This window comes from Peromyscus leucopus, chromosome 4 (genome assembly GCF_004664715.2).
Source record: "Peromyscus leucopus breed LL Stock chromosome 4, UCI_PerLeu_2.1, whole genome shotgun sequence".
Classification (NCBI taxonomy): domain Eukaryota; kingdom Metazoa; phylum Chordata; class Mammalia; order Rodentia; family Cricetidae; genus Peromyscus; species Peromyscus leucopus.
The window spans coordinates 112,310,889-112,331,456 of record NC_051066.1 but is presented as its reverse complement, the minus strand read 5'-3'; the positions used below and the strand labels follow the sequence as shown (position 1 = coordinate 112,331,456).

The window sequence follows — 20,568 nt, the reverse complement described above, 5'->3', positions numbered from 1 at the left end:
GACAAGCCTAAGCTAAGGCTGAGCATTCATAATTAATAAGAAGTCTCTGTGTCTTTATTTGGGAACAGGTTGGTGGCCCAAAGAAAAAAATTCTAACTATACAATGGACTAAACCTCTGAACTGTGAACCAGCTCCAATTAAATGTTTTCCTTTATAAAAGTTGCCATGGCCATGGTGTCTCTTTGTAAAAATTAAAACCCTAAGACAGCTAGGGAAAACCAACATTTTCTTTATTTCATTCCTGCCCCATCTTTGTTTATCCTCTTGCAAATATATATATATATATATATATATAAATCCAATCTGCTTCTCTGGTTACTAAACCATTGTAGTTTCATTTTCTTATTAAAAAACAAAAAACAAAAAACAAACAAACAAAAAAAAAAACAGCCAAAGACCAGAGTGTAGTGTTGTTGTTTTTTTTTAATTCATTTTCAAAAGCAAACTTACATGGATTGATTCTTTAGGTCCCCTCACTTGGACCTGACATATTATGAATTCCAAACAACTGTGCATAGTGACATTAGACAGATTCTTGTGCTGCAAAGTCACTGGACGCAGGTAGCAGTGAAACATTCCCAAACAACCACTAGACATGCAGAGTGCCAGCCAGAAGCATGGATCGTTCAGGGATCTTGCTGCAGGGAGCATGAGGTTGCATTTTGTGTGCATTGGAAACCATGTAAGTCCAACCCACGCTCAAAACCTTCAACCTACAATTTGTCCTGCCTACAAGAGGTGCTGTGGTAAAAGTGGCCAATCAATGTCCAGTCCAGCTTGAGACCCATGCCACAAGAGGGAGCCCAACCTTGACATTGCCTGAAGGGCCAGGAACCAGAGGCTAGGTAGCCCAGACACCTAGGATAGAACTAGACATGATAGGCCAAAAAAAAAAAAAAAAAAAAAAAAAAAAAAAAAAAATCAGTTAAGTGATTCCTAATAATATTCTGCTAAAAACTTATAGACAGGAGCTTAGAATAATCATCATCAGAGAGGCTGCATCTGTCAACTGATGAAAACAGATGCAGAGACCAGATGCAGAGACCCACAGCCAAACATTAGGTAGAGCTTGTGGAATCCTGCAGAAGAGGGGGAGGAAGGATTACAGGAGCCAGAGGAGTCATGACATCACAAGAAAACCCACAGAAACAACTAACCTGGGCTCATAGGGGCTCACAGAGACTGAACCAACAATCAGGGAGCCTGCATGGGTCTGACTTAGGCTCTGCATATATGTTACAGTTGTGTAGCTTGATCTTCTTGTGGAACCCCTAACAGTGGGCGTGGAAGCTGTCTCTGACTTTTTTGCCTGCTTTTGTGACCCTTTTCCTCCCACTGGGTTGCCTCATTCAGTCTAAATATAAGGGGAGGTGCCTAGTCTTATTGCAACTTCATATGCTGTGTTTGGTTAATATCCCTGGTAGAAGAGTGGATGGTGTGTGTGTGGGGGGGTACACTGGGAAGAAAGGAGGGAAGGGAAACTTCAGTAGGGATATAATATATGAGAGAAAAAAATTTAAATTTGTCCTATTAAATAAAAAGAAAGATAACAAAGAAAACCATATAAGTAAACCAGCTGAGGCCAAGGGAGCAAATAGAGGTCTCCCAAATGAAGGGTTTCCAGTTTCTAAATGTAAGGGCCATCTCTTCCTTTCTGGGCGATGTAGACTTACAAAGTCAGAGAGTCAAAGCTAAGCTACCATGAGCATGAAAGCTGTCTATTACCCAACCCACCCACCCCCACTTCCTCCCCAGCATGGAACAATAGTCACCATTCAACCCACAAATCCCAAGATCTGCCTGCCATCCCTGGGTTTAAGCGTGGACACAGGCCAGGCAAGACTCAAGTGCCCAGGCCTGTTGGAGTGTAGCTATGTTGGTGTATCCTGTATACAGGTGAAAAGTGCCATTGTTGTTCCAATTGATCCAGTTTGGGGGAGCAGGACCTGGAGGCTGTCTGCCTAATGGTCCTTAGCCCATGTGCTTATACTGGGATCGGTCTCTGGGGATCTGCACCTGGTTGGCAGTCATTTTATGGTGGATGTGGTAGATCACAAGTGTTATCACAATGACAAGGCCCAAGATGAGACCCAGAATCAGGGGCAAGGTCTCTTCCAACTGCTCTCGCTCATCCACTGGACATTTATGCTCTGAAATGAGAAAGAAAAAAAAAAAGCAGTGAGCTCTAGTGAAAATACTCTGAATCCTAGGCCCTCCTAGCAAAAGCAGGAAAGAAGCAGAGATGAAATAATCTCTCAGGAAAACCTTTACAGGTCATTTTTTTCTTTCACTTAGTCTTAATATTTCTACATAATATCAAGTAAGTATATACCAGTTTAGCAAGACCATATTCAGTTATTGGATTCCTAGCAGCCATCAAAATATCTGGGTAATTCATTCAATTTTAAATTTACTTGAATAATTTATTTAAATTTCTAATGTTTTAGAATTAGATATAGCCACTACCATTTTAATTTCCATATTTAACTTTTAATTAATATCTAGCATACACAAGAATACTTATAAGCGCAAAATGTTCAAGAAGACTGAAAATAACAAGTACTGGCAATGACTAGAATATGTGGAGCTCAGCACTTGCTGAAAACAAACTGTTAAAAGGGAAACTGTTAGACAACCTGGTTAAAGTGATAAATTGCTGAAGCATTCACCAGTCTGGTGATTCCTAGCAAAGACAAATGCACACTTGCCTTAGATCCCAGCACTACCTTTCTATACCATCCCAATAAAAATGAAAACATATGAACATGATGAGACTGAAATGAAAATATCCATAGACACTATGGAGAATAGTTCAATCCGGAAATGACCAAAATGTTTATCAAAACGGAATAAACTGCAGTCTATTCATAAAGTAGAATATTAGTCAACAATAAAGATGAATGAAATATGGCAACAAGTTACAAAATGAGTGAATTTCAGAATCCTTATGTTGGATAAAAATTGACGCAAAAAAAAGTACAGATTGTATTATCCCCATTTCTATGAAGTTCTTGAACAGGTAAAGTGAATTCCATGGTCCTAGAAACTAGAAATGTGTTCACACACAGGAAAAAGAACTCAAGAGAACTTTTGTTTCTCATGAGAATGGTTTGTAACTTAATGACTAGGTTTCAAGTATATGTAAAAATGTATTGAATTATATACCTTCCACTGTTCTTCACTTAAAACATGACACTTTAAACTTCATTACACATTTTAAAAGTTGAACATTTAGTACACTCAGATTGAACTATAATTTTAAATGAAGCACACCTTGATAAATATTTACATTTGAACAATCCATGTAGCTGACATTTAGACTGAGAGAGAACATGTCAGCAATACTTCACAACTGGGTCATATTTTCACTCTCTTAAAATCCAAAATAATATAATAGCCCTGTGTATCGAATGCTACCTAGAAAAGGGGGGAAGGGAACATGATGGGGAGGGAGGGAGGGAGAGAGGGAGAAGAAGGGAAGGAGGGGAATGGGAAATTCTGACCTTCTGATAGTCACACCTTTTAGATAACTGGGAATCTTTTCACCATATTTATGAGTCAGATGCACAGAAACTCAGCTTTTAATATCTCTTTCAGAGAACTGAGGTTTCAAGTCAGGATGCACCAGCAAGCATTTACTGGGTCACTACTATATGGTAGGCTCTTCCCGCTATACACAGGACAATTAGAAAGAACAGAGAATTCTCCTGAGTCCCAGAAACCATTCCTCTTGAATAATTGGGAACTTAACACTCCAGTATACAGCTTTTCAAAATTTTCCTGAGTCCTAAGTTTTTCTGCTTTCTTTTAAGATAGCCTCATTTGGGAACTCATAATCTTGTCGCCTCAGCCTCCTGGGATTAAAGGTATGCATTGGCACACCTAGATTATGATCCTTAAATTAGCATTCCATTTTAAATACAAAGGTGATCTCTTGTCTAGTGACATAACAACTGCACAAGGAAAATAACATTATTGTACCTTTTATACATGAAGCAATGGAGGCCCCAAGGGGCTAAGTACTGTGCCGGGGGTAAAGGAAGCCCCACTGGAAGGAAATGGACGGACTCAGCAGTGTAACTGCAGCACAGGGAAAGCACAGGGAGAGCGAAGGAGGCAAAGAGGCTGGGATGCTATTGCAGTTTCTCAAACATGTGTTCTTTGTTACTTTAGGAAAAACCCGAACTAAAGTGACAAGAAAGGGGAATATGAGACAATATCAAGCTATAGAGATGCCAAAAAAACATCATGGGAGGGCCAGCATGGTAGCTTAGACATGTAATCCCAGTCCTTGGGAGGCAAAGAAAAAAGAATATATGTATTTCTGGGGCCAGCCTGTGCTACATAGTGAGACCATGTCTCGAAATAGTAGGTTGTCTTGGGTATTTTGTTTCTGTAATAAAATGCTAACACATAATTTCTTCTGTTCTCATCACTTGAAAAAAATGGTGCTGCTTATGAGTCATTAAAGCACGTGTGATGAAACTGTGGGCATCTATTCAGAACAGTGCTTATAAATACAAAAATAAAATGCATGGAAGGCTGCAAAGACAATCATAATTCGTCTATCCAAGTATTTTTATTAATTTGAGATTCAGCAACGTATGTGTTTCTTTACTGACATATGCATGCTGGCTGTGATTGATACATGCACGTTGGCTATGATGATAAAGTGAAAATTATCAGTGTTATTCTACAAAGCCTGCACAGACTTCTGTGAGTAGAAAAACAATGGTTTCTATTGGTGACAAAGTCACAACTACTGCTAATAGCACTGTTTTTATGACATTAATTTATAACCAAAAGAAATGTTTAATGCTTAAAATATTACTCATTGGTTAGTGAAAGCAATACAGTTTTCCCATTGAATTTTACACACACACAATCAGAAACTCGCTATCCACAAACCCTGTGTGCTGCTGAGTTAAAATCCTGTGTAGTGATCTGATTATTAACTCAGAGATCACAGAGCAATATAGGCCCTAGCTCCCTCATAAAGGAAGAGAGAATCCTTTGGCTTAGCCCAAATTACATCTGGCTCTACATGGCCCAGGACCCTGCATCTCTGTCTAACTCACAAAATTTGGGATCCCTCACACTCTGACTGGACTAGACTTTAGAGTATACAAAATGCAGGACTGAATGTGTGACACATGACAAGAAAATGTGAACCGCAGCTCAGTGACTTGGGAAACAGACCAGACAATACAGGGCCCATCTGATGCCAGCTACAACAGTCAATTAGACTCCCCTCAACTTAACAATGTGCCCCCAAATCAGGTTCTAATTAGTGGGTGTGGCCTTTGTTTGTTGTGTTTCATTTTAAATCTGTATTCACTCCTTGAAAACATTACACTCTTCATTGTGCCCCAGCCGAGCAGTAGTAGGATAGGCAAAGTGCCAAAATGTCTGCCTGGGGCTCTCCTAACTTCCAGACTGTTTCTGAACAAATAGCAGGGTTGACTTTAGGTAGCTGGGTATCCCTCTCTTGTCTAACAGTGTCACTAGAGACAGGGCTTGGTCCTCTTTCATGTTGTGTGTGGGCTGCCTCTACACTCTAGCTTTGTTCACTGAGAAACTGTGACCTCGAATGGCAGGTTCATCAAGATTTATATATTATAGATGAAAAATAATGTGAGTATGATCATTAGTAGGATCCTCATGCTGGGAATGTGGTGTGTGCTGTATATACCATTTCTTACTAGACTGTATGCTCTCCCAACAGCAGGGAAGGTGTGTAAATTCCATCCCTAAGGATAGCAGACATGCACATGATCCATCCATTCTCCCCTTGGCCTTCACCACTTCCAATGGGCTTTAACTACAAGGCAGGCTATAAGTTCCAGAGAATAGATGTCCTCAAAGCACCTGTCAGTAATGGATAGCATTGGTGGGTAAATGCCAGATTCCCTCTACCCCCTTAGAGGGCAACTCGAAGGTATGCCCCACCTTAGCTTCAGAGAATATTGCCTGGAATACAGAACTCTATGACAGATTGCATGGCCCTGTGCACAGGTTCCACACAGAAGCCTTCAACATAGTTCTCAGTGGTAGCCTCTGGAATCACTTCCCATTGGCTGTTTACTCCAGAGGTACTGGCAAACAGTAATCCATGAGAGCAAGGCCACATTGAAAAATAACATGTCAAACACAAGTCTAAAATGTCTGGAATCTGCAGACTGTCGAAGTGCTTATAAGAAGGCATCTTGCCAATGTTTTCTTTGGGGAGGGTGACATAGAGAAAAGTTAAAGGTATCATCTCCAATATAGCATTAGCCCCCACAGGCAGCATCCCCTGGTCCAGCTGTTAGGGAAATGATACAAAAGTTCAGAGGTCAGTGGCGTAGAGTTACAGGGTAGAGCATTTGTCTAGCATGTCTCTGGACTCAATTTCCAGTACCGAAAATTGAAAATAAATAAGCAAAAAACAAAGTGTAAATGCTCATGAATTCAGGATTCTCTGGACCTCTGATACTCTGTGTATGTGGGGACCTTTGTGTCTTTTGTTTGACTGTTTTCCCCCTGAAAATTAAAAAATGCCCAGTTTTCTTGTAACCTGTTTTAAATATCTATAAATTTGAGTCTCTAATAAAGGAGACCAGAGACAAATTTCATAATCTACTATGTTTTCCTGACATTGCATGTCAAATTTTCCTTTCATTCAAACCATTAAAATACTCAGGATGATCCAATCCCTACCAGTGAAGAATCTCCTATCCCATCAGCCAGAAATACCCCAGACCCTCAAGGGGTTATACTGTGAATTAATTGCAGAAGGACAAGTTAATTAACCCCAACTGAGAAAGACGGGTGCTTTGAACAGCAGGTGACAGTGCTATACAAAGTGTGTTTGGTATACAAATGAGCCAATGGTCCCCTCTCCACTGGTTGTTTATTTCTTCCCTGCAGGCTGAGACCCTTTAGCTCAAAAGCCTGCTGGCACTAAACTCAAATTTTTACAAACCCAATCATTTTTAAAACAATCCATGTAGGCAAATGTTTAGCCATTTAGAGCCTGCTTGCTTTGTATAGTCCTTGAAACCTCACCCCACAGCTGCTTCCCATTGATAAGGGAGGACCTTGTTCCTATACAGCTCCAAGCCATGGCAGCCTCTACAGGATATCACACAGAGGGACCCCAAACCCTCCTCACTCCTGTTTTTGGTTGCTTACTGTTAATTTTTTACTAAGACACATAACAGTTGCTATCCTTCAGACCCACAGAAATGCTATTTCAATGAATACATGATCAATCCCTTTTTAGAAGGCAATTGTGCATTTAATCACACACAATCTCTTAATAGTTGAGTAATTTGAGTAACAAAACTATAGTACATTGAAATGGGTGGACCATACTAAATCATAATCAAATATATAAGCAGCAATAAAATATAAACTACAGTGAGCTCCAATATTTTCAGAAAAATACCCTGAGAACTGCTTACATTTCAGGACTTCACCAACATTGAAATAAGTCCAGAAACTATTTAATTTCACATTCTAAACTTTTTGAATTACGAAAAAAAATTTATCTTTCAAAACTTGTTTTGGACATCATCATTTTTTAATGCATTACCAATATTACTGATACCATTTTATAGTCCATGTAACCAGTGCATCTCACAGTGTGACATCTACCACTCAAAAGATGAAGATTGATCTCATTGCTGTAAATAGCATTAAAAGTTGGCTTGGGTTTAGACATTCATGAACTGCAATACACTCAAATTTTTCTGGTTTCACTAAAGCATTTGCCTATATCCCCTCATATTGCCAATCACTGCTATGCATGCTCCTACTCCTACACTGCTGCCACTAGACACATGGCCAGCCCTTTTCCTCAAGGAAATCTCATCCTCCTCCCCTCTCCTCTCCAGATGGAAGCTGATCTTCATATTATGAGTCTCTCCCCCTAGATGGGGTTAACCAAGGAGCTTCCCATCTCCTACAACCTCATCCATCTCCACTCACCAAAGCTTGTTGTATGTCTCAGCCTCTTATCCTACCAGCCCTCTATAGGATTCTGTAAATCAGCAGCAGCATCTGGAGCTTAGCATATGGGGCCCCACCTCAGGGTCTACAAGAAGCAGACTCTGCGTATTAATATCACAACTATATTCACTGCCATTCAAAAATCCTGTGTGCATTAAAATTAGGCTATGCTGGTGATTAAGATCAGTTCTGCAGCTAAGTCCAATGCATTTAAGTGGACATGTGTGATGAAGATGCCAACCCTCATCTGGCTGCTCTCAGCCCCAGTGATGGTCCTCTTACCCATTTCACCGATCCTTCTTTGCTTATCTCCTATAGTCAACTAAATAGGCAGCTGTGAAGACCATCAGGTAAAAACCCCCTGACACAAGAAATGGACTTTCACAACAAAGCCCTGGCCATTTTCAAACACACACACACACACACACACACACACACACACACACACACACACACCTGAAAGTGCATACAACAACCATAGTGGTTGTGTAGATATATATGACCAAACACTGTCCCCTCTAGCAGATCCAGTCCACACACACACAGAGAGAGAGAGAGAGAGAGAGAGAGAGAGAGAGAGAGAGAGAGAGAGAGAGAGAGAGAACACACTGGAAGCCCCTAGGTGCCCCAGTGCCATAACCTGAAAGGGCAATCCAAAAGGAAGCTTTCCAATTCCCTTAAATGGAATACAACAATCTCTCCCAAGACATTTGTGGGCAGATGCTAGGAAGCATAGGCAGGAGGCGCCAGGAACAAAAGAACATCTTCCACACAAAGGTGCAAGATCCAGTGAGTGATTTTGAATGATGCCTACCTCTTCCCAAGAGCACTAAAGCCTGAGCCTGGGGCACTACACAGGGAGACTATACTAATTACCAGCCTGAAGTGCCTGGGTAATACTGCAAATTGTCTACGCCTAATCTGTCTGTATTTAGGAAATTATGTGTGCTTAAAGTCTCCATGTGTGCCTAGTAATTTTCCCCATCTACAAATGAAATGGATAATAATTGTTTTTTAAACAAAATATGTACCTAATTCTATGCGATGAATTTCACTGATTTATAGTCAAGAGCTTTATTCTTTATTCAGTAGTTGTTTGTACTTTGTATACAAATAAACTTAAACATATACCAGGTGTGATTTCTCAGTCCACAGACAATGATCAACAACCTAGAAATGACCCAGAATGTATTTATTTGAGTGGGATAGTGTTGAAGAACTAGTAAAATCAACAATTGTAATACCAGAAGTGCCAAGAAACAAGGGAGAGTTAATAACAATTGACCAGCAGACAGCCAAGGCCACTGAACACCGCTAAAGATTCCCACTGGAACTCAAATGGGCTTGTAATGATAACTCTGTGGAAGGATAATACATAGTCCAGAATACTCATAATGAGTTCCTGGGTCTTCAACAACCATAATGTATCATATTAAATGTACTATTTCATCTCAAGAAAGACACTCACTGCTGCATTTTAGAAATGCTCCTATAAAAAGTAAATATTTGAAACTTTGGGATCCTGACCCCTCGATCTTAGTTTCTACTCCTAAAATAGGCTCATATGAAAGTCTCTGTAACTGAATATCAGGATATTATTTAGTCAGTTACCTGGACACCTAAACTGATCTAGTACTGTGTTAGATGTTAATAAAGCCAAAATGAATAATAACCAATGCCAAGATGAATAACTGGCCTGGGTCCTAGAATGCAGCACAGTGGAAAAGCACTAAGATGGGGGCCTGAATTCTATCCAAGAGCACCACGGAAAGCTAGACGGAAAGAGAGAGCAGGTGGAGGTGAGGTAGGGAGAGGAAAAAAGGAGAGAAGGAGGAGGAGGTGCACAAAAGAGTCAGGCCTTTCTCTCAAGAAAAAATTACCTTCAGAATTCTCAAGTGCTCTGGGGATGATTATTTAGCGGTGGTGGAGGCATTCTGTTGGGTATAGGGTGAGAGGAAGCTTGTTTGGGTGAATGAAAAATATCTTGGGAAATGGTGGCAGGTGACTCAAATGGGACTCTTCCAATATTATCATCATTTAAATAATTCCTTGTATTGACTTGGTAATTCCCAACCCAGTAAAAGTTCAAACAAACTAGAATCTGCCCATGGGAAATAAGCAGAGTATCAAACTGCCTTGAAATAATTTCTCCCATAGGAGTGAGTGAGAGAATAAAGAAATGGGGGCGGGGGACGCGCAGCGTGGACAGGGTGGGTATTGCAGAAAGTTGACACATTCACTGTGTAACCTCTACATCTTGTGAAAATTGCCTTTGCAGCATAGAAGAAATGCCAGTGAAAACATCCTGGGAGCCCATCTTTAAAACCAGCCCCTCTCCCTTTCCTAACACCAGTGTAACCTACCTTCACTGAAGACAAAATCAGAGATGATGTCAAAGGGTTGGATGTGCACTGCAGACAGAATCATGGTGACAGTTTTCTGAGGATCACTGGAGGCCAGAGAAATGGACTGTTGAGCCTGACATTCATAGGACATCCCAGATGGAGTTACCAAGGCAGCGAGGTGATGAGAGTTGGCCGTGTGCTTCCCAGCTGCGGGAAAACCAAAGTAGCAGTTGGGCTGAATGTGGCCTAGCCCAGGGTGATCTCTGCTAAGCCCAGAACCTATGCCTCCTATTGGTGCTGCAGTCCCAGGGCTGGAGCGCCAGGAAAGACACCAAGTGGGGATGAAGGACCAACTCCCCATCTTTTCTGAGACTGTCCTCATTAGATACTAATTTGGAATTCCATTTTGGAAGAAGTGTGCTGTCTGAAAACAAAACCCTTTTAACTAAAGCCTCAATCAGTAATTCCAAAGACAGAAAGAACAGTGATGCAGCTCTTCACAGTTGGCATTCCATTTTTTCTTCTTTCTCGTGCTTGCTGTTCTTTCTCGTTCCTTCTCTTTCTCCTCTCCTCTTATGAAAAATTCTAGATTATTTTGGTGAAAGAAAAAAAATAATTGTTTTACTGCAATTATCAAAACATAAAGAGGAAGAAATGATGCCAGCATTCTTTTGCAACCTCAGTAAAAATCCCTTTCCAACGCAGAGCTTGAGTGATGGTAGGCCTCCTTATGATGGAGACAGTGAATTTTGCTTTTGTTTTAAAATACATTTAAATGTATTTCTGGTCTTTGATAGTGCTTGCTGATAGGCACGTTTTTATTTCAGGTGTGGGTGCTCTTCTTCGAATGTTTTTGGAAGACTAGGGTGAGGCTAAGTGGGAAAAGCTAATGAATTAAGATACAAGATACAAATTCTGCCCTGAGGGGGCTGCAGTTAAAGTCCCAGAGAGCTATGCGGATGTGCACAGAAAGATCCTGCAGCCCACCCAACCCTGTCGCTGGTGTCTTCTTGCATTGTTTAATACATGAGAGCAAACCAATCCGTGATGAAAAAAAAAAAAAAGCAAAACTCATTGGTGCCCCTTCCATGGCAATGTCATGTTTCAGCTTGATTCTGAAGGATTTTTGGTCCAGGCTTTTCCTCGAGACACAGAGACCCTCCCACCTCATTGACCCTGGAGAGCAAGCAGGCCCTGGCTAGATTTGTACTCAGAGCACAAATCCCAGAGCTGTTCCCAAACCCCAGAGACAGGATGCATGTTTCTGGCTTGCTCTTACTCCTGTGCCCAAGCTTTCCCAGCCCCACTGGACTACTTACCACTCACTGGGTCTTTAAAGTGAGTCTTCTCTAAGGTATCATAGACAAACTGCACTTTGCTCAGCCTCCAAGTCGCCTCTGGTCCTTTGGAAGTGTTGTGACTTTCCTGCCAAGATGGGGAGGCTCCTGTGAACCGCTCCAACTGCTTTGTAATGGAAAACCCCAGAGGCCACTACCGCCCGCACCCACGCGGGCTTCACCATCCCTCTGCGTCCACCGCACCGAATTACCTTTACAAATAGCATTTTGAGTGTGTAGGCGCGATCTACCCAGAACACCTGAAGCTCCGACTCGTTGTGGCCACAGCGGCCATTCACCTCAGCTCCCCGGGTCAAGGCGATCTCAGCCTGTTCTGTGATCAGCTGGGAACACACACGCCCCGCGCCCCCTCAGCGCGTGGGGCCCTGGCGCAGATCGGGAAGGGCTGCGCGTCCAAACTCTAGCTTGCAGGTTTGGGCACTCCTGTGCACGCGCGCTCCGGGGGTCCAGTAACATGCGGGTAGACTCTTACGTGCATACCCCTCCAGGAGGGGAGTAGAGAGGGGGTTTACTTTTAAAGCAGGCAGGGCGAGCAGAAGGCGTTGCAAGCTGGAACCCCCATGCAGCATTCGGGAACAGCCTGCAGGGATTTGGGGGGAAGAGGCGGGCAACTGAGGTCTTGGCAGGGCCTGAAGGGAGGGTGCCCTTCGGCCCTGCAGCCCTAGGGGCAAGCTGGGGAGGAAAAAGGTTCCTTACATCCACGTAATTGTTGGCCCACACATCATAAGGTACAATAAATTTGGCTGCAAACTCTGCCATGAGACACGTCGTCCCATTTTCCCGCACCACAAATATGTCTTTCCCGGGGTTCGTGGAAAGGCCCGAAAGATTTTCCACTTCTTGTTCTGCCACGGTTTGGGCCATTGCATCTGCGGAGCAAGCAAAGCAATCCCATCGATTTCAGGCTCAACTAGCCCGAGGCTTTAGGACACCGGGAGACAGTTCTCTGCAGGCTTTGGAGTGGCAAAGTTCCCAGATAGAAGCTGTGTGCTCCGCAAGCCATTTCTCTAACTCAGCGTTACCAAATTCAGATTCACTGCCTCTGTTTTATAATGAAAACAGGATCTAAAACAAAATTAAATTCTTACTTACAATACGATTGGGCTTTAAAAAAAACACACTTGGGGATTAATCTTTCCTGCCAGTGCCATGCCCTCCCCTCCCCATCGTGAGTATGGTCTGTGTAGCGCGCTCTGTCTGGGTGATGCCACACAGGTGTGTGGCTCTTGGGGAGTTCTCAGAAGACACCGATGGGTCATCCCCACCGCCAACCCCAAATAACCACAACACATAAAGGCCAGTTTTAAACATAAAGCTACTAGGTTTACTCTGTGGATTGGATTCTCTGCAGAGTGCAACCCGCATTCCTGGTCCCCAGACGCTACTCACGGAAGAGCATCAGGAGAATCCGAAGTCTGTCTCCACTGAGAAGGGTTCTTCCTCGGAGATCCATGCTCGCAGTTGCCGCCAACCAGGCAGATGTGTTGCTGCTGCAAAGGCCGCCCCGGGAGGAAATCCCTCAAAGTGCCCGGTAGAGTGATCTAAGGCGGGGTGGGGGGAGCGCGGACAGGGAGGAGCGAGCGCGGGTCAGTCGCGTGCTGCGCCGGGCTCTGTGGCTCTCCCGCGGCTCACTGCAGAGGAAGCGCCCAGAATGCAGGAGCTGTCCACGCCGAGTGTGCTGGAAATGACGAGGTTGTGTTTCAGGACTTGTAATTTGGCTGTCTTAAGGGCCAATGGGATTGGGATGGTGTGTGGGAGGAAACGTCTCTCTAGGTCTGTTTTCTGTTCTGCAATGGTATCTGAAAGATGAGTCTGTCCTAGGAAACTTAATGCCACCCTCGGACTTACTAAACCCTCCCACCAGGTACAGTCAGTATGTAGTGTAGATATAACAGCACTGGAACCCTGGATCCTGGAGAGACATCTATCTGCTCCTAACAGAAAGCTCAGATTGTTCCTGCTTTGGAGAGGGAGGGTAGGCAGGAACAGAGATGGAAAATGCTATGGCAACAGTTTCTGGCTTTCAGAGACATCTTCTTTGTTCCCTCAAGAGGTTCTAAGTTTAAAATGACACCTCCTCAAAAGTGGAACCAAACAATGCAGTATATCCTTGTGGACCGAGGGGCTCGTGAATCCCACTCTCTGAGTGCCTGTGGCCTGAGCTAGCCTCGATCATTAAGTTGTGATCACTTTGTTAAGAGGGTTGCAAATAAACCCGAAGCTCTTGAGCATACAGGGTTATCTGGGGTCTGGTAGGACAGAAATTTTAGAACTATCCTGTAGGTGAAGACCCATAGTTATGTAATGAAAACACACGGGTATTACTCTAAAGCTTCTACTGGAGCAGAAAGGCAAATATTGCTGGATAATTCCTTTATTTGCTTTTGGTAGTTCGCTGAATTTTTTAATTCTTGCTCATAAATCAGAATGCACCTCTTCTGGGAGTAGACATGGTGCCCTCGTTAATTGTAATGATGTCCAAATATTTCTTTTATTAGAGGATATTGTGTTAGGTCAACAAATAATAATCACCTTAGATATACGTCATCACCAATGTCATGTTAAAGGACAAACTACAAAGCATTTTTACCTGTGTTGTCAGCTTGAACTGCCCCATGACGTTAGAAGCTGAGCAAGGGAAAATAGAGGTATTGTTATACCTACCCCAATGTGAAACACTGCAAAATTAAATGACCTTCTCAAATGTCATAGGCCCAGTTAGAATTAAAATAGAAAAAAAATCACGTGTTTTAACTTTATAGGGATCATATTCATTTCTCTTTACATAACACTTAGACTCTAAACACAGCACATTGTGATCGCCATTACAAATCTTTATTAAATAACAAACAGATTGAAACCTGAAACCTAAAAATATCAATAATCCACATTCTTGACATGTATAAAGTGCTGATTTAAGTATAGACATATTCTAACATAGTGTTTGCTTCAAACTGTCAATATATTTGGTTGCATTTAATTTTCTCCAAAAAAAAAAAAATACAAGAGTTAGATCACTAGCAGCTCAAATTATAAAGTAACACTTGAATTAATACTGAAGCTTTATATCTTTTTGTATATATCTGCATCTTGGTATTTCATCAAAAAATTCACAAGTCATATAAATGATTACATACACAAAAAATGAAGGCAAATTGTGACTAATATGATTTCAACTCTTATCATATATATATAACATATATCTTGTTATGTTAGCATGATTATATCACATTTATTTTCCTGTGATACCGTAAAACTTATAAAGCAAGGAAGCATTCATCCTCTCTGTGTGTCTTGTGTGTCTGTGTCTATGTTTGTCTCTCTCTCTCCCTTTCTCCCTCCCTCCTCCTCCTACTTTAATAAGGAAAGAAAAGATAAATTTATGAAGTATGTTGTACTTACATTTGTGACCTTCTAGAGAATTGATTTTTTCTTGTCTAAAAAATTGTAACATTTAAGGCAGTGGTTCTCAACCTTCCTAATGCTGTGACCCTTTATTACAGTTCCTCATTTTGTGGTGACCCTTGACCATAAAATTATTTTTGTTACTATTTCATAATTGTAATGTTGCTACTGTTATGAACATATTTATAATGTAAATATCTGTGTTTTCCAATGGTCTTAGGAGACTCCCATGAAAGGGTCCTTCAACCCCCTGAAGGGTCATGACTCACAGGTTGAGAACCATTGATTTAAGGGATGGTTGGTTAGGTCAATTGAGTCACTGAATTTAAAAACTATTCAAAATAAAATACAGATTGAAGCCATTCATAAACTTTAACTGAGTACCAACCACTTGCATTGTGTATAGTTGAGATAAACAAATAGCAATATAAAAGCAGGAGAAAGACTTGTTAAGGATTACAGTGATTTCTTTCATGGTGCATTATTGCAGATATGAATTGTTGAAAAATAAACTAAATTCATTCACAATGGTCTCCTTTCATAATAAGATAATAGATGTGAAATATTCTTGACCAATGATCTTAACCATTCTGTACAATTTGTGCAATGTGGTTCTTTGGTAATTATTTCTTTCCATTCCTTTTCGTTCCTGATAGAAATGATTCTTTGTTGACACCAAAGAGTATTTAAACAAGTTGAAAGGGGCAAGTGGAAGGAACAGTTTTAATTTTTTTCCTCCTGGGAGTATCTACACCTTCAAAGAATAATTAATTCAGTGTGTGTGTGTGTGTGTGTGTGTGTGTGTGTGTGTGTGTGTGTTTGATCTTAAACATGATAAACACGCATAAATATCTAGAAAGTCATTCAGCTTATCACTGATGATTCTTATTTGCAACACAAACTGGATTATTAAATCTCAAACTTGCAAATATATTTAATCTAACAACTGTTTAATCGTCTTAAAGAAAATATATTTAGGTCTTCACCGTAACCAGAAAAGTGACAAAAGAAAATTTAGCAATAAATCATACTTTGAGATATTGACAAATGGGGCTGGAAAGGTAACGTAGTAGTGGTTAAGAGCACTGGCTGATCTTCTAGAGGACCTAGTTCTATTCTAGGCATCCACATGGCAGCTCACAACCATCTGTGACTCCAGTCCCAAGGGACAGGATGCCATTTTCTCATTTCCATGGCATATACATGGTACATAGACATCCATGTAGACAAAACATCTATACCCATAAATAAAGATATTAACAAAGGTCTCCAGAATAAATTTGATCCATATCTCACCCCTGGAATACGAAAAGGTAGGAGAAATGGTGTAAATGTGTGCACTCTTATAGATAACGGATGTGTCTATTTTCAAACTCATTGCTACTGCTGGCCAACACTAAATGTCAGGTATAAGTATAATTCAAACACACTAGGTTTATGATTTCCAGTAGGTCTTCTGGGTCCTTTGATGGACTCACTCCAATTCATATACTTACTCATTGTATTAGTTTCTATGACTCTCCTGCCATCTGACAACCACTACATCATCCAAGTGGTAGAAATACCTCTCCAGTTTAGGTGGGAGAGAATAAGATCACATGTGAAAATATGATGGGGGTGGCATTAATGGGTGTGCAGTAATATATTGGAGCAAAGAGAAGAAGGCAGCCTCCATGAGAAGAAAGGCTGTAAATGACAAAAAAAAGGGGCAGGAGCCTCTTGGGAAAGAAGAGTCTTGACAGAAGACAAAGCAAGGCTATGCAGATGAGAGTATAACTTCATGTAAGCAAACAATGCAAAGATGTAACTCTTCATGTTTTCGTGTTCATGATTTTTCAATAAAAAGAAATTAGAACCCAAATCCATAGGGTTTTGTGTACAGTGACTCTCTGCATTGTTTCTCTGACAATCTGTGTACATATATATGCAAACAATGACATGTACAAAACTTGTTCCACATAAAATTAAAGTTGTCAACTTGCTGCATCTCTAAAATTTACCAGCATTGAATCATGACAAAATTATGAAAATTGGTAAACATTAATTTTTACAAAATCATGTTTATGTACTTCACAAAGGAAAGGCTGGTCTTTGTTCCAGCTGAAATTTGGGTATTGGGATTTCTATCCACCTTACAGTGAAATGTAAAAATGATTCTGCTGTACAACACCAATGTCATACCAGCCAAGTGGACACAAAAACACAACATGAATCACAGAAGCAGATTAAACTAAACTGAACTAGTCTCACACACATATTAAGCTAGAAATACTCTCACCCAAGCCTTTCCTTTGTTTAGCTCATCACAGAACAATTATCTCACAACATCAATCATTACAAACCTCAAATCCTTCCTAGGACAGAAAACAAGTGGAGATAAGGACCTAATTATAAGTTTTTATCAGAATATTTTGTTCATACGCTGTCAAACACCATGGTATTTTGAAAGGATCTGGAAATAGAGATTGGGTTTGAGCTGCACTCAGCTTTCCTGGTCTTGGTGTGATTACCTTTATCCTTTAATTTCGTTGATCCCTCACACATTTATTTCAACAAAAGCTGTTTTTACAAAGAGGGCAATCATTGAAAGAAACAATAAAAATAATGGCCCTTTCATTGGCTGCGTTCCTAGCAAGACCTGAAGAAATGTCATATGAGTTCATTTAAAACAAATGGCTTCACCATGGAGGGTTGAAGAGAAGAGACATGAGCATGCAAATCCTAGCAATGAACTCAAGCAAAGGAACAATTTTCATCTTTGTACCAGTCACTGGATAAGTGTTTTGGCTAGGTTTTAGTTGATTAGGTGGGGCTTCAGGTACCATCCGTGTAAGGTCTTAGCCCAAGGAGTACAGTCTACACTGCTTCAGTGTGTAAGGTCTCAGGCCATGGAGCACATTCTCACTGCTTCTTAGTAGCAAGGGAAACTTTGCTGAATTGGGGTAAAGTTAAAACAAGACATACAGGAGTTTGTGATTTTTGTTGTTTCATCCTTTAAGATATCTCTCCAAAAAATAGCTACATTAGGGACCTAAGTAAGATTTGGCAATCTGAGATTCATTTAAAAGAATTTGTTACCTGGCTTCTGAGATCATTTCAGTGCTTACAATCTCTTTTAGGAGGTATCAGTCCCTAGAGAATCTAGTCATTTTAGTTACTCTTAATTGTCTTATCTGAAATTATTTTCCTATTACCTTGAAGCTAGGCTAGAGTCAATAATGGCATTTGGGAGGGAGGACGACAGTGGAGACAGGAACCTTTTGTTCTCTAGTAGCCATTCAATCCCAGCAGCTGGGGTGTAATATGTAATATATGTCACACACACACACACACACACACACACACACACACACACACACACACAGTCAATCTATCGCCTGTAGTTTTGATGCCTTTACCCTAAGCTGATGAAGTCCTGAGCCTGCGAAAGACCGTGGCTCGTAGCACCGTATTGTTGGCTTCTCTACAGTCCTTTATACCCCAGGAAGACTTGCCAAATGAATAGATCTGGGAGAAAAGGGAATGAACCTTCTTAGCTCTCTGCTCTTGGTTCCTTAGGTTCCCTGTTCTGCCTGGGGTAGGTGAACAGGAGCCAGAGTAAGCCTTAAAGTATTGAAGTAGGAGAGAGATCAAGTTACAAAGATTTCACTTCTCCTTTCCTCCCCCACCCCAAACCCTCAGCTCCTTGCCTCCTCACCTCAAGGAAACTGCCCCAGCCATCCAGGTCCAGGTAAGAACTCCAATGCCAGAGGCGCTTGAGATCCTGACGGTGCTTGGATTTTTGTAGCACTCCAGGCTCCAAGTAAGGGTTTCAAAACAGACGATGGTTTCTGCTCAAAGACCTGGAAGCCGAGAGGGCCTAAAAGCGCGCCAGGAGCCAGGGTGGGGGTGGAAGCACAGAATCAGGTGGCTCAGACGTTAGGTGTTGTTCTGCTTCACTCCTTTTCTGGAAATCTGGGGATAAGGTATGGAGTTGGGGGGGGGGGGATTCCAGCTAGAAGAAAAATCCAGTCTTCCACTTTAAGAAGGGTGTCCAGGGACAAACCAGGGGACTGTCTTTGATCAAAAAGTCTTCAGCTCAGAGGCAGCTCCTGAGCTCAGAGACTGCAGAGCCCAGAGGGCTCTGAGCAGCTGATCTCTACACAGTTCTCCGGGTGTGCCGCCCTGCCCTACTGCAGGACGGGGACTGCGTTCCTGCAGACCCGCCAAAGAGCAACTTGTCCACCCGGACTCGCCCCTTCTGGATGGAGCAGATTATAACTCTGGGCTCTCACACTTGATACAAACCAAGGAGTCATTCTCCATATATCCTTGACATTTTATATATAAATTAGTACACATGGCTATGAACACATCGCGGTTTTGATTTGGTTTTCCCTGTGTGTTTACTGCTAGTTTGATTTTTTTTTTTTAATTTAAAAGCGAAGTTAATAACTTCTCAGGCTTTCCTCAGACTGTAAGACTCCCGAGGCCCCTGCCAGGAGAACTGAGTCTCTCAGAGGTTTTCTTCAGCCCTCCAGTCCAGGATGGGCATCTGTCAGTGCAGTCTCCAGGCTCAAATCTGTTTTCTCCCCAGGATTTCCCGAGCCCACTACCCTTCTGATGAAAATCCTAGACTGTGGATGTTTGGTAGCTGTCCACAGCCCCCCTGTCCCAAATGAAGTCAAACTGCCCTTGGATCCCAGACCAATGAAACCGCAGGCAGCTATGCACACCAACGCAGGTCACCCAGAGGTCCAGAGCCCCACAGCTATAGCCCTGCTATTCCCTGGTGACTTTGCCTAAGCGCACAGATGGGGCACGCCTCCTGCCTGGCGCTCCTAGCCAGAGACACTCCTGGGAGATGCAGGCTGATGGATCACCTCATTTCCCAATTTGATGGGCCGGAACCGGCTGGGGAAGTTGGGTCGCAAGCTGGAGGCGGGCTCCGGAGCACTCATCGCTGAATTTATCTGGGAGAATAGATAGGAACGTATCTAAAGATAAACCTGGAGTCCACAAAAAGTAGGCTTCAGTTTCTGTTCTCTCAGTACCGGTAAGGCACACGTGGGTGGTGTCTGTTAGCAAGGAAGCTGAGTGTGGAGGATGTTGCTAGGTGCTTAGGCATCCACTGGTACCCTGTGTCTCCCCTCTCCCTCCCCTCTCCCCCTACAGGCTGTGAAAGGAGGAGGCCTGGCTCTTAGGATGCAGGGAAAGAGGCACAGGGAGAGAATGAAATTAGTAAAAATCAAAGTAGAACAAAGATCTGGTCTACATCTCTCCAAAGATCAGAACTTGGTTCATCCTAGGCCCACGTATGTGCCACCACGCACATGTCATGACATTCAGTTTTAAGGAAAACAGCCTGAGGAGCCTATGTTGAGTTCAAGACGCCATTGGGATAGGTGCATAGAAGGCTAGAATCTTTTGTCTGACTCTCCCAAAAGATAAAGAAAGCTGTGCCCAGGGGACAGGGCAAAGCCGCTTA

The 20,568-nt window shown here is 42.1% G+C and overlaps 1 protein-coding gene across 2 annotated transcripts; it reads right to left on the bottom strand.

The window, feature by feature from the left end:
- Window positions 1-1,366: 1,366 nt before the first annotated feature.
- On the bottom strand, window positions 1,367-19,195 carry Lamp5 (lysosomal associated membrane protein family member 5). 2 transcript variants are annotated; one of them, XM_028884527.2, is made up of 7 exons: window positions 18,799-19,195; window positions 13,086-13,374; window positions 12,393-12,565; window positions 11,888-12,019; window positions 11,658-11,763; window positions 10,357-10,545; window positions 1,367-2,151 (listed from the first exon to the last, which is right to left on the bottom strand). In XM_028884527.2, exons 2-7 carry the CDS (start codon window positions 13,147-13,149, stop codon window positions 1,973-1,975), a joined length of 843 nt encoding a protein of 280 aa, XP_028740360.1. In that variant the 5' UTR covers window positions 13,150-13,374; window positions 18,799-19,195; the 3' UTR covers window positions 1,367-1,972. The 2 variants fall into 2 exon arrangements, with proteins under 2 accessions (XP_028740360.1, XP_037061144.1); XM_037205249.1 differs by lacking the exon at window positions 18,799-19,195 and having other exon boundaries at window positions 13,086-13,635.
- Window positions 19,196-20,568: the final 1,373 nt, after the last annotated feature.

Excerpts from the sequence above, each read along its gene's own strand:
- Lamp5 (XM_028884527.2), bottom strand. The coding sequence starts at position 13,149 with ATGGATCTCCGAGGAAGAACCCTTCTCAGTGGAGACAGACTTCGGATT. Across the intron at positions 11,764-11,887 it reads TCAAAATGCTATTTGTAAAG|GAAAGTCACAACACTTCCAA; the intron begins GTAATTCGGTGC and ends CCATCTTGGCAG. Across the intron at positions 10,546-11,657 it reads CTTTAAAGACCCAGTGAGTG|CTGGGAAGCACACGGCCAAC; the intron begins GTAAGTAGTCCA and ends GTTTTCCCGCAG.